This window comes from Meles meles, chromosome 5 (genome assembly GCF_922984935.1).
Source record: "Meles meles chromosome 5, mMelMel3.1 paternal haplotype, whole genome shotgun sequence".
Classification (NCBI taxonomy): Eukaryota; Metazoa; Chordata; class Mammalia; order Carnivora; family Mustelidae; genus Meles; species Meles meles.
In genome coordinates, this window is record NC_060070.1 from 97,490,115 (window position 1) to 97,504,523 (window position 14,409).

The 14,409-nt window shown below is 34.9% G+C and overlaps 1 protein-coding gene across 2 annotated transcripts in view; it reads right to left on the reverse strand.

Moving 5' to 3' along the window:
• MMUT (methylmalonyl-CoA mutase) overlaps nucleotides 1-14,344 on the reverse strand; it is a 31,324-nt gene extending 16,980 nt beyond the window's left edge. Inside the window, exons 1-6 of one of the 2 annotated variants that reach the window (XM_046006503.1) lie at nucleotides 14,214-14,344; nucleotides 10,641-11,065; nucleotides 8,932-9,299; nucleotides 4,912-5,069; nucleotides 2,746-2,917; nucleotides 1,503-1,751 (exon numbers count right to left, since the gene is read on the reverse strand). In XM_046006503.1, coding sequence (XP_045862459.1) covers nucleotides 1,503-1,751; nucleotides 2,746-2,917; nucleotides 4,912-5,069; nucleotides 8,932-9,299; nucleotides 10,641-11,025 — 1,332 coding nt within the window. In that variant the 5' untranslated portion in view covers nucleotides 11,026-11,065; nucleotides 14,214-14,344. Of the gene's footprint in view, nucleotides 1-1,502; nucleotides 1,752-2,745; nucleotides 2,918-4,911; nucleotides 5,070-8,931; nucleotides 9,300-10,640; nucleotides 11,066-14,205 lie in introns of both variants that reach the window. The other variant, XM_046006502.1, reaches the window with a different exon arrangement.
• Between the last annotated feature and the right edge of the window lie 65 nt (nucleotides 14,345-14,409).

The window sequence follows — 14,409 nt, forward strand, 5'->3', positions numbered from 1 at the left end:
GCAGAAAAGCAATGGGCTATATCAAACACTAAGTACAGAAAGAGGCATGGGTAAGATGTCTTGTTGAAATAAAAACCTGCATTCTGAATAATAACACTAAAGACAAAGGCACACAGAGAAAACAGACAATATAGGATATAGAAGGAAACTTCAAAAAAATAATTAATATCCTCAGAAATAATCAGATTCTGTATTAATGAAACCAGTAGTATAATATACAAGGAAGAAAACACAAAAACAAAAATGAGCTTTTGAAAATTAAAAATATGATATATGAATTTTAAAGTGAATAGAAATTTAAAGTTGATGACTCTCCAAGAAAACAAAACAGAATCTCATGGATAAGTTATAGAACAGAGAGGAACATCAGGGTACCTAAGGAGGTCCTTACCCAACAACTACGAGTTCTAAAAAGAGAAATCACAGAAAAATGGCAGGGAGGAAATTTTCAAAAAAGTAATACAAGACAATTTCTTAGGGCTATGAGAACATGAAAAATGGGGGAGATAAAAAATGCCCCCCATAAGTCTAGTAAAATGCAGGAAAAAATACACACACCAAAGTCTAGCAACTCAAAAATAAAGAGATCCTGCAACTGTTAGAAAGTTCCTGAGAGTGAAAATAGCATCATATTTCTAAACAGAAATAGTGGAAGCTAGAATAAAAAACCAGGATAAAAAGTAGGTCAATGTTTACACACTCACAAATGAAAATAATTACAAAGTCAGACTATCCATCAAATACCAGAGTAGAATGAAGACATTTTCGAACATCCAAAGTTTCATATGAGTCATCTCCCATGTGCCACTTTTAGAGGAGGTTCCTATGTGGTATGCTTCAAGATAACAAGGGATAAATCAATGGAGGTAGACACAGAAATCGAGCTGCAGATTCAACATAGCAAAGGTAAAAAGAATTCCCAGGATAATGGCAAAGGGAAGTCAAAGGCCACAGTAGTCAGCACGTCTAAAGAGAAATCAGCTGAGATCAAATGAGAGCACTGGAGGACTTCAGAAGGATATCTACTATTGAGATATAATTTTATTGGTAGTAGTATGAGACAAGAGAAAGCAGAGGTAAGAATCAGAGAAAATACTAAACTACCATACTACAAAGCAATAGATAATGCCTAAAATTGATGGAATTAGACCTAGCATACATGTGTAATTCTAAAATACGGAGATAAAACAAACAAAAAAGATGTATTGATTCAAGGAAGTGGGGAGAAAGCAAGTAAAAGACAAAGGACTGTTTTTTTATGTTACAGCCTTTTAACCTTCAGTTTTTTTAACTCTTTGAAGAAAATATTTAATACAAATACAAATGTATTTTTAAATAATGTTTCTATTTGTATACTATTAAAGTTGAATCTTAATTCTTTTCTCTCATTTTATAAATCTTGATATAAGTCTATAAATGATTTGATTTATAGATCAAAATATCTATAAATCTTAATAAATCTGTAAATCTTAAAACCCAAGTTTTAAAGAAGAGAAACTGACCTTCAAGGCAGCCTCATAAACATCATTTGTGAGAGATTCCATCATATAGGAACCTCCCCAAGGATCAGCCACTTTGGGAATCCCAGATTCTTCTTGAATAATGATCTGTGTATTCCTGGCAATTCGAGCACTTTTCACAGTTGGCAAACCCAAGGCTTCATCAAAAGAATTTGTGTGCAAAGACTGAGTACCTCCAAACACTGCTGCCATTGCTTCTACTGTAGTACGAATAATGTTATTGTAAGGATCCTAAAACATTCGGTGAAAAGCAAAAAGTCAAAACAAGGCAACAGTTGATAAAAGGTGCTACTATGGTTAAGCAGTGGCTCTTGCATACTTATTTTGCCAATATCTACATTAGGCTTCAGAATATCCAATAAATTTAGACAAATTAGTAAACAAGCCAGGTTTAACAAGCACTCAACAAATGATTAATAAGTGATCAGTAAAACAGATGAACAATGTACTGTGAGATTAAAAATCTGGAATTCATTCTCTTCCTGATTGTGATTTGGGCAAATCATTGGATCTTCTGAACTTTAGCTTCCTTAGCTATAAAAATGAGGAGGGTAAGCCAACAACTATTTCTGCCAACCCCGAAACTATATTTCTCCATTTATAAGTACCTGAAGTCATATTTAATGTGGATATATTAGTTTTTAATCACTTTAGGTATATAAAAGCAATGTTAACTTTAAAGTTATGAATTATTTTTAATGTATCAAAATAATACGTAAAAAAAGACATGGAAAGATTATCACACAATCTTCTAATAGAATGAAGCTAAATTACTCAACTTATTAGAATCTTTGAATGGGTCTGTTTGCGTGCATACTTAAAACATGTAACTAAAATAAATAATATATACATGCGCAAAATTTTAATCAGGCAATTTTATATTAATAATTTTAACTCTTAAAATCATTTAAGATAATATTAACTAAACTCCGGTTTTTACTTCTTCCTCATCATCACATTCTTTTTTTTTCTTTCACTTTTAAAAAGGTAAAACAGCACTATAGTAAGCCGATTTATATGATTTCCATAGTTAACCACTGGAGGGAGCCAGTTTTATTTATTATAATACATGTTAAAACACATAAACGTGCATTACGCTTCAGAATAATTATAATTTTCAAACATGAATAGATGGGTTCTTAAATCTACTTCCTGACTGTGCTATGTTGCTTGTAAGACAATATATGAATTTGCTAAACCTCTACACTTTAAATTATATATATACCTGCTCAGTAAGTGACCATCCTGATGTCTGACAATGAGCTCTCAGAAGAAGGGATTTAGAATTTTTAGGCTGAAACATTTTCTCTATTAGGTGAGCCCAGAGTTTTCTCCCAGCTCTCATTTTTGCTATTTCCATATAAAAGTTCATCCCAATTCCCCAGAAGAAAGACAACCTAAAATAGTAATGTTAAGTCCATTATTTGATTATACTTGACAATATAAAATGGAAAATAAAATTGTATCACACACTAGATTTTAATTTTAAACAATTTAATTTGAACTAAAATCAAAGCATATAAACTTAAGTAACTTTAGACCTAACAGATAAAAGTACAGTTTAAGGCACACAGAAGAAAGAGCTCTGATTATTTGCTTCAGGTGGGAATTATTCACTTTACAATTGGTTTTTCATTTTTTTGTTTGTTTGTTTTGTTTTGTTCTTAGGAAAGAAGTTCCTCCTGTACCCTCAAATAAAGAATGAATCACTATCCAAAAATAAAATACTTCAAGAATATCCAGTACGTAAGTCAGGGATCACCTATGAAGGCAATAAAACCACCAACTTGTTTTCTTTGGATAGCAAGAAAATTTTCCTGTTTTTGTTTTGTTTTTTTTTTTTTTTGGTATAGGCATATATTTCTCCAATTGCTCTTAACCCACTAATCCTTTTTATTTTATATCCTGCAGCTGAGTTATACATTTAGTTTAGTTTACTTGCCTGTGCCTAGAGGCACAAAAGCTGTGTTTCTTTATATAAGACACGGTGAGCCTTAAGTAAAGAAATGAAAGACTAATAAAAATTCCTGGTAGTCACTTGGAAGTTCTTAACACTGCTGTTCTCAAATATTTGTCTCAGGATACCTTTTCATTCTTAAAAATTACTAAAGACCCCAAGTAATCTTTATTTGGATAACATCTATCAATATTTACATATTAATTCATTTAGAAACAACAATCATATAACATGTTAACATATGTCGCATTTTTATGAAAAATAATTATACTTTGTTAAAATAAAGAATTATAATAAAACAGTTACTGTTTTATGTTTTTGTAAAACTAATAGTGGCTTCAGGGAAGACAGGTGGAGTCAATACCTGCTTTTACATTTAATCTGCTACAACATCACATATCATGTAGTTTCTGGAAAACAACACTACAGACTTTTGAAAGAATGGAGGTAAAAAAGGCAGATAAAGTCTTAATACAATCATGTAAACAATTTAACCTGAAAGACCCAGGAAGGGTAGTGACCCTGAAGAGTCCTTGGACCACACTCTGAGAAATGCTGTCACATTGTGTATATAACAGCCTCTGGTATAAATAAATATTCACTAATCTATAAACAATCTGAGGACAGAAGTCATGTTTTTCGTTAAGTTTTTTTTTTCTCCCCCAGCACATAAACTGATTCTCAGTCTAGAGCAAAACTTAGCAATTAATTGCTTAGGGGACCAATTTTTGATCACCAAATTTAAGCACTTCATAAACTTCAGTTAAGCTTTTCCTTCTTTTTTAAGATTTATTTGAGAGAGGGAGAGAGCATGAGTAGAAGGGGCTGAGGGAAAGGGAGAATCTCAAGCTGACTCCATGCTGAGCACAGAGCCCCACATGGGGCTGGATCTCAGCACCCCGAGATTATGACCTGAGTCGAAACTAAGAGTTAGATGCTCAACTGACTGTACCACCCAGGCACCCCAAGCTTTCCTGTATTCTTCATACAACTTCATTAACAAGCTATTTTGAAACAGAAATGTTTTAAATAGCACTGTGCATTCTATAACATTTATATTATGTAAGTGCAACAGAAAAAAAATGAGTAAGCGACTTACTTTTTAAAATGGAAAATTAAAAGAATAAAAGCTAATATGCCTGAAATAAGATGTTTCCAATTTTAGTTGTCAAAATATGTCAGGTAATTGTGTTTTCTGAATAGCTGGAAACAAGATTCCTCTAACTTACCAAGAAGTAGTCAAATTTAATTCTGATTTTTAATCATCAACAGTATTGGCTTATTTTCTCATTATTACTACAATAAAACGTAATAGGATCGAGGTATGACATTTATAAATACAGATTTATTTTATCACTAGATCTACTGTACACTCATAAATTGGTCCTAAAAAATGTCTTAGTATTAAGACAATCTCTGAGTCAATTTACTTACCTTGGTGCAAATTCATCAATTGTCAGACCAGCTTGGAGTCCAGTTCTACAGTATTCCAACCCATCAGCAATAGTATAGGCCAGTTCCAGAATGGCATCAGCCCCCGCCTCCTGCATATGGTATCCACTAATTGAAATTGAATTAAATTTTGGCATGTGCTACATAAAATATTAAAAAAATATAACAGTGAATAAAAATTTTAAAAGGTTCTATTAAACCCATTTTCTAAAAGACCATTATTTTAAAATGATTTTTAACTTAGATATACAAAGTAGTCTTTAATATTAACTGAAAATATTTAATGCTTACTTTGTTACATTTAATTCACTCCTCAATTTAAGTGGTGATTCAATGAACCATCATAAAAATTGCACCTGTTTTATTTTTCTAGTGAAAAGAATCTGCACTAATCATTCTTTAGAGTCAAAGTTTAAACTCTAAAATTAGTTAGCTGAGGTTAGGAATGCAACCTTGAGTCTGAGAACTGAATAAGACATCTTTAATTCCAAACCAATGACTATGACCTACAAGGTCCTAAGATCTCCTAACTTTGGCCTAATCTGCTGAAGATATATAAATTTAAGTTTTATTTCCTTACTTGAATGAAGTCATTGAAGATGAATAAGTACATGGTGGAGGGGGGGAAGAAAGAAAATGATTCAATCCTTAGTACTATATATTGTACTAAGTTACTATATACTGAAACAAACCAGGATAAAATACATGGCTTAACAATCAAAGATTTCAATTTCATTTACTATGACATTTTTAAAAAATTTATTTATTTAATTCAATTAACATATAATGTATTATTTGCTTCAGAGGTAGAGGTCAGTGATTCATCAGTCTTACATAATACCCAGTGCTCATTACATCATCGGCCTTCCTTAATGTCCATCTCCCAGTTACACCAGCCTCCTAACCCTCTCCTCTCCAGCAACCCTCAGTTTGTTTCCTATGCTTAGGATTCTCTCACGATTTGTCTCCCTCTCTGATTTCGTCATTTTATTTTTACCTCTCTTCCCTATGATCCTCTGCTTTGCTTCTTAAATTCTGCATATCAGCAAGATCATGTAACTGTCTTTCTCTGACTGACTTATTTTGCTTAAAATAAAAAATAAATTTCTGACTTTTAATGCTAAGCCTATCCTGGACAGGTTTTTTCTACCAAAATCACTAAGCGAATGGTATTTCAGGGGGCACTTGGCTGGCTCAGTGGATGGAACATGAGACTCTTGATTTTGGGGTTGTGAGTTTGAGCCCCACAATGGGTACAGAGATTACTTAGAAAAACAAAATAAAAAGATTGAAAAAAAGAAGATGGTATTTCCACCATTCTCCTAAAACTTTTTATTAGGTAGGGTACATATCACACATATTCTGCCAAGACAACAAATTATTATCCTTCCCAAGAGCTGGCCAAACATCAAATAATAAAAACTAATTCACTGAAATCAATATGGTAATAAAGACCATGGGCTCTAGAGTCAGAATGATCAAAGTCTAGCTGTGTCACTTAGCTAGCCATATGACTTTAGGCAAGTTTCTCACCCTTGTTATTCCTTGGTTTCCTAAAGTATAAAATAGAAGTAATAATTATGCCTTCCTCATGGAGTTTTGTAGGATTTAATGAAATGATTCACCTAAACCACTTAGCATTATGCAAGCATGTAATAAGTGTTACTTGTTGCTAATATATGTTATAGATCTATAATTTATATTTTGAATATTTTATTTATAATTAATCAAAAGCACCTAAAAAATGTTCCATAGCAAAAACAATAAGGGAATTGAATTCCATGGAATTGAGAGACTACTTGAGTATATGCAATTTATAAATAAGAAGCAATAAAACAAACAGGTGCTTCTCTATAGAGAGGAGTCCAGCAGAATTTCTTTAAAACTAATAGAAATACTGGAGTACTAGAATATTATTCAGCCTTAAAAAGGAGGTTAATTCTGACACATGCTATAACATGGATGAACCTTGAGGACACTATGCTAAGTGAAATAAGCCAATCGCAAAAATACAAATATTGTATGATTCCACTTAATATAAGATAGCTAGAGTAGTCAAATTCACAGAGCTAGGAAGTGGAAAGATAGTTTCTAGGAGCTAAAGGGAGAGGAAGTGAGAGAGTTATTATTTAACAGGTACAGAGTTTCAGTTCTGCAAGATGCAAAGAATTCTGGAGATGGATGGTGGTGACGGGTGCATATCAGTATGAAAATATTTAATGCCACTAACCTGTACACTTCAAAACAGTGAAGATGGTAGATTTTATGTTATGTGTATTTTGATACAATTAAATTAAAAAAATAATAAAGGTTGACAGTTCACAAAGTACTTCAGTATAACATTATTAGATCAGTATATGAAACCAGCACTTTTATCACTTATGTGAAGGATTATATAAGGCAATTTCGAGCTTAAAGATGACATTAGGAGCTTTCAAAAGGTGAAATGCCAAAGTACGTAATAGCACAAACTGTACAAATTGCTACTAGCTACTCAATTCTCCACTCTCCTCCCGTAATATCTGAACCATAAATGAAGAATGCCACTGTACAAGGACTGTACTTCCAACCTTCTCTCACTACTATGGGTGTCCACTGAGATACAACTGGGATTACGGTTTCTTCCTTCTGGAAATTTACCTTAAATCAGAGGAGCTGGGTCCTTCTGCCACCTCAAACAAACACATCCAGCCCACCCACTTCCTCAACCATAAGCTGGCATACTAACAACAGAGGACAAGCTAGATGAAAGGAGCCTGGAACCCTAATGACTTTGGAGCTACCATACAACCAAGCTCTTCACAGCCTACTTTCCAACTTTTTCAGATGAAAAAGAATCGATTCCTATTTAGTTTAAGCTACTGCTATTTGTGCATGTGCATTTGTCATATGCTGCAAAATGGAATCCTATGCATACGTTCTTGAAATTGAAAAGGGGGATAAAAATATACAATTCCATACAATACAGTTCACATAGGCAAATGAGATCTATGAAAAGCAATAAAACTGCCAAGCATAAAGGCTGAATATCAATGAGGAGAGTAGGCAATGCTTGCAAGAGTTCTGAGACAACAGCAATTATAAGAAGTCAAAGAGATTTAAAAAAAAAAAAAAAAAAGGTTTCATGGTGGAGGAGAGCTTGAGCCTTTGCCGTGAAATAATATAGTCTAACGTCAAGGTAGGTTAAGAGAAGGAGAGCATTGCCAGCAAGAAGCAAAATATAAGTGATGGGGGAAAATACATAGTAATTACTCAGAGGAAGATGAACCTTTATTTCCCCATGGAGGGATTGCTATTAACACAGGAACACTATAAGATCCTTCTTTTCGGGCGCCTGGGTGGCTCAGTGGGTTAAGCCGCTGCCTTCGGCTCAGGTCATGATCTCAGGGTCCTGGGATCGAGTCCCGCATCGGGCTCTCTGCTCCGCAGGGAGCCTGCTTCCCTCTCACTCTCTCTGCCTGCCTCTCTGCCTACTTGTGATCTCTCTCTGTCGAATAAATAAATAAAAAATCTTTAAAAAAAAAAAAAAAAAGAAAAAAAAGATCCTTCTTTTCCCACCTAATTTAGGGGTGAAGTACCAGGGACCTCACTACAGATGGCAGATACAAGTGATATCTTACTAAGCTGATATTTTGATCCCCTACTGTCTGGTACCGGTGCATACTTCATAACTGAGTATGAATTCTGGAAAGAAATAAAAAAGTATAAATTATGAGCCCTCTTTGATTCTAACAATTATCAGAAGATAAAAATTTTAATAAAGAAAATACAGTAAATATCTAATACCCAGATTCCTATAGATAACAGTGAGTATAAAATGAGTACATTAAAAGGAAAAAAATACACACTGACAACGCACATACATATAAAACCTTCATACTAAAGTTTATGCTAAAACTATTATTCAGACTCACTTTTCAAATTCAAATTAGGTTATGATATTTTATAAAAAATTCCTCTACCCAAAGAAGTAAAGCAAAACCCATAAGAAGCAGAAAATACCTGTGCTGTATATTGGAAGATGTCAGCAATAATTCTCATGGATGGTTCTGGAGGAAAAATGTAAGTATTTCTGACCATAAACTCTTTCAGTATATCATTCTGGATGGTACCAGTAAGCTTCTCTTTAGGTACACCTTGTTCTTCTCCAGTTACTATAAAAGTTGCAAGAACTGGAATAACTGCTCCATTCATGGTCATGGAAACTGACATTTTTTCTAAAGGAATTCCATCAAAAAGAATTTTGGTATCTTCCACGGTGTCAATAGCAACTCCAGCCATTCCAACATCACCACGAACTCGAGGGTTGTCTGAGTCATATCCACGATGTGTTGCCAGATCAAAGGCAACTGATAATCCCTGCTGACCAGCTAAATACATAAAGAAAAATAATTAGGATTAAGGAGTCTGACATCAAAGCAAACTGATTTACATTAACACTACTAAAGTGTTGATTCATCTCATTATTTTATACTTTTATAGCAGACATTTTTATACTCATACAGGTCAAAACAAATTAATGAAAGGTACTTCATTTCCTAAACTGTTTCCCATGTGGTAAAACGCACAAATTTAGTTGCAGAACAGAAAATATAAACCATCTCACTTTTCTCAGGTCTGAGGACTTTTTTCTTTTAACTTAGCATTTTTTTTTGAATAACTGAAAGTTTGTACCACTTAATCACCTTCACCTATTTTGCCCTTATCATAACAATTTCAGGTAGAAATATTTTTTAAGATTCTTGAAAAGATTTGGCTGTTTACAAATACTTAACATAATTTGGTATGCCTATTTATTTTCATTTTTGTATTTAATATGGTAATAACAAGATATTTTGGCTCTTCAAATATTTTGGGAAACAGAATTAGGAACACCATGCCAAAAACTAAAATAGTCTAGATTAAATATAAGAACAATACTCCATGTGCAATATAAATTTACAAATCCTCAAATTTAGCATTCAAACAACATGATTTTAATACAGACCAGATAGAAGAAATAGTAGTTTAATATAATTTTCTGAGACAAGAATGCCAGACTGCACTAATATATTTGTACATTATCATTTATTACTTTATTTGGGCATCTTTTAAGTGATTTTCCCCTTCAACTCCTATATTAACAATGTTAATTAAAAGCTTCTCAAAGAAAAAACCAAGGTCTGTTTTTATCATACAATTTTACCTAATTCCTTTTACATAATACGCATTTTTAAAAGATTTATTTATTATTTATTTTTTTACTTGAGTAGGGGAGATGCTGCTAGTTTATACACTGATATGACATTAGAGGTATATATTCCTGATAACCAGCACAGTGTTACACTAAGTGAGGCGGAGTCTTTTTTAAGTAGACTCCGTGCTGAGCGCAAAACCTGCCTGAAACAGGTTTGATCTCAAGACCCTGAGATCACGAACTGAGAAAAAAACCAAGAGTCGGATGCTCAACTGACTGTGCCATCCAGATGTCCCCATAATGTCCCCAGATGTCCCTGCATGTTAATTGTTGGCATTTAAGAACTTAACTTAATCTGGCTCACCCATCCTTTTGACCACGGAAGTTGAAAAACATTCATCTTTTTCCAAAGTATAGTCTTGACTACAAAATTATAAAGTGACTATCATCTTTAAACAGATTAAACAGTCTCCCTTCAAAAGAAGCCAAGAACAGGAAATGATTATAAATACTATGTGTTGCATTAAAATCTCACCCTTAATATTGTCTTTATAGAACTTATTGCTTTCTTCCACAGTACTAAAACCAGCATACTGGCGGATGGTCCAGGGCCTAAAGGTGTACATGGTGGGATATGGTCCACGTGTGAATGGCTTCACTCCTGGAAGTTCTTCAGGAAAGTCCTTGGTATCCCTGCTAGAATATAAAGGCTTTATGGAGATCCCTTCTGGAGTGTGCCATGTTAAGTCTTCTGGGTTTTTGCCTTTCAACTGCTTTTTAGCCAGGGCAGCCCATTCTGGATGAAGGGGTTGTCGCTGATGCAGAAGTCGCCGCCACATAACCCTGGATTCTGGTGACTCTTTGAGCTGCTTCAGGTGGTGTGGTGAAAGTAAAAGAAGCCGAGTCTTAGCCCTCAACATGATGGAGCATGAAAAACACTCAAGAGGAACAAGAACTGGCCTAGAAAAAGAAGCAGAGTAAACATGTATTTACGAAAGGCAAAATGGGAACTACTGGTGAGAAGGGAACAAAGGCAGTATTTTAGTATTATTTCATCCCTTCTCCTTTTCTGGTTTCTATACCTGATGTTTTAGAACTTTGGCCCCTCTTCCCCACAACCATTATCATTGTTCTAGTCTTCTTCCTCAATACTTTCTTGGCTGGTTTTACTGGATAGTCTTAGGTCCTCTAATCCATTCCACACACTGACACCAATGCAAATATGATCATGTCACACTTCACACTTCACATTTCAAAGGTTCTGCATTATGTACAGGATAAAATACAGCCTCCTAATTTTTTCATTGAAAATATTTGTACACCTGTTTTATGACAGGCATTGTGTTGGGTGCTGGAGAAAAAAGTGGCGAACAAAACAAACAGGCATTCAAGGCCTCTATGACCTTATCTCTGCGTACCTCTCAGACTCATAAGTGCTTTTGTCCTCTATACATTTTGTTCTAGAAATACTGTATAACCTACAGCTCCCTGCATATATCAAAGTTCTGTGACTTGCTCTTTCATCTACCTAGAATGTTTTTCCTTGGCTAATGTGGCTAAGGCATCATCTCCAATACACAGGGTTGTCTATGTGCCTGGCACTGCTGTATGAACTGTACACAGAGTAGCGATTTTAATACTCACACCACTACAAAGACCAGTACTAATATTATCCCCATTTTACAGATGAGGAAACTAAGACACAGAAGAGTCAGCATTCAAGAGTCCTTGAATTTAAATAATATACTCACAGCTTCTCCCTGAATTCACAAGCTGGGCTAAATAGGCTCTTTAGTAATCTAAACCACAGCACCGTTTCTTTGTTTACACATCTGTCATCTCCCACACTACAATATATTAGAACATTGTTCTTTTATGTTTATATGAAATATATTTAAGATGCATTTTATATTTATACAAATATGTGTATAAAGTTTTATATAAGTATATATGTATATATTTTTCTGCTAGTTTATACAATTATCTGACATTAGAGGTGTATATTCCTGATAACTAGCACAGTATTACACTAAGTGACTAGGTCTGATTTCATCATTTTACAGATATAGAAATTAAGATCCAGAGAAATAAAGGAATAAAGAAACTTAAACGAAATTCCATTCTTCATCTGAATTACTAAATACATGTCAGAGTCATACAGCTTCAACATATAGAGCCTAGTATTTTAAAAGATTTTGAGATGCAAATTCTATCAATATATTCATCATGCCATATAATGTATAAAGTAACAAGTAAAGTAAGCTTAAAATTATATTTTCCATACCATCTCCTACCTATCAATTTAATGAAGCTTAAAGAAACATAAGAATACCCAACATTTGTTAGGGGATTATGAAACAAAAGACATAAACCATTGGTGGGAATATTAACTGCCTTTACTACTTTGGAAAGCAAATTGGTAGTATGTACAAAAAGTGTCAGAATGGATTATGCCCTTCTCCTGAGGAAAAACACTCCTGAGAAAGTTACTGTGTAAAAATAAATGTTTCCTATAGTTTTACTTGTAATAAAGAAAATTTAGAAACATCTTCAACATCTAACAATGTAGGAATACGTGAATAGTATATACAAGTGATAGAATTTTCATGTAGCTATTAAAATATATGTAGGAAATAGACAAAACCAATCTTTAATGTCAGAAGTCAGAAGAGTGGTTACTTATGGTGGCTAGTACAGAAAGGGAGTGAGAGGTGCTTTGGGGTGATAGTCTTCATCCAAATGTTAATTACAAAGATGTACTAAGTTTGTGGAAATTCATCAAAATGTACAATTGTGATATGTACACTTATCTGTAAATATATTATACCTAAGTCAAATTTAAAATATGTTCTGCATAATTTAAAAAGGAGATAGGCTCAAAAAGTATTCAGTAAAAGAATCAGGATAAAACACTGTATATGCAATACGTTTAACTGGGTAAAAAGTACACAGAACTCTAAACAGAAATACAAGATAATTGCCATTACTCTTTTAAAGCGACTATGATTTTTATTCTATCACATCCATCTTCTTGCAAGCATAAACTACATGTACTAGCTTAAAAAGTAGGTGAGAAAAATAATACATGACTGACCTATTACAATGGTTTTGTTAGATTCGTAGACTGGACATATTACACTCATCTACACAAAACACTGGTTCCCCAAATCTGGACAAATGATAGGAAAGAGCCCTCTATTAGGTGACTTCCGGAAAATCACATGGCAAATTGGTAAAAGCCGAAAACAGCATTTTAGGTAAGAACACAACTACTGTTGGCAGCAACAGGACTTCTGAATTTTCCCAGAAGATCCATGAAAATGCTTCAAGTATCCAAAGAAGCAAAATGTAAAACAAATACAGTTACTGACGATTAGAATGTGTTAAAGAATAATGATGAAGCCCACGCCCACAGTCCCCCCAAATATGGGTAAAATACCTACAGTTCTGAATCAAATAACTTTTCAAATAATGTGGTTTCATATTAATACTGCAGGAAAGGTTAGCCACCTCCCATGTTCAGCTAATGTGGGTTGGAGATGACAACATCTTGATCTCTTTCAAGATAAAACAGAACAAGTTAGTAATTTAGTTTTATGTCAATTTAGACCTGTCTTTCCTATTTCACCTCTCACCCTTACCTCTACCTGTATACAGAAAGTCACCTTCAGTCCTGCCACCTCTTGCCAAAAAAAACTCACAGTAACAAGAGCCACAGCCTAGAGCGGAGGCGGCAGTGGAGCCAGAGCCCCCCTGTGTAATCTTGCAAGCCCACTCTGCCTAGCGGAACCTCGGGATGTTGGGGTGACCAGGGAGGATGGCGACATGGCCTCTGAGGCGAATCGTCTTTCCAGCAGTATCTCCCAATTCCCATACACCACGCTAAAAGTGAGAGGTCGGTGGAGAATCTAAACCCAAGGAGAAGGTAGAGGAGGGCTGGGTGCCGTCACGGTGGGAAGCTAAATTAGGAAACTGGGAAGAGAAAAAGGACAGGCTCAGAGGACAGGGTAAGTGGGGAGAGAGGAGCCAGTTCATTCCATTCCAGAAGAATGGAGAGAACTGAAGGACTGACGTATCCCGAGGTGCACAGTCTTACTCACTGGCCGACCTGTCTTGGCCGTCGGCTGTGGGAGAGAGCGACTGGACTCCGGAGACCCAAACGCTGCGAAGGAGAGGTCCACACAGCCCAGCTCCCCACTGAGCTTGCGCAAAAGCCAGCGCAGGAGTCAAGGGGCGTAGGCCGACGACGCCCTCCCCGCAGCCAATCCCACCGCGCTCCCATGGGCGCGCTTCTGATGACGTTA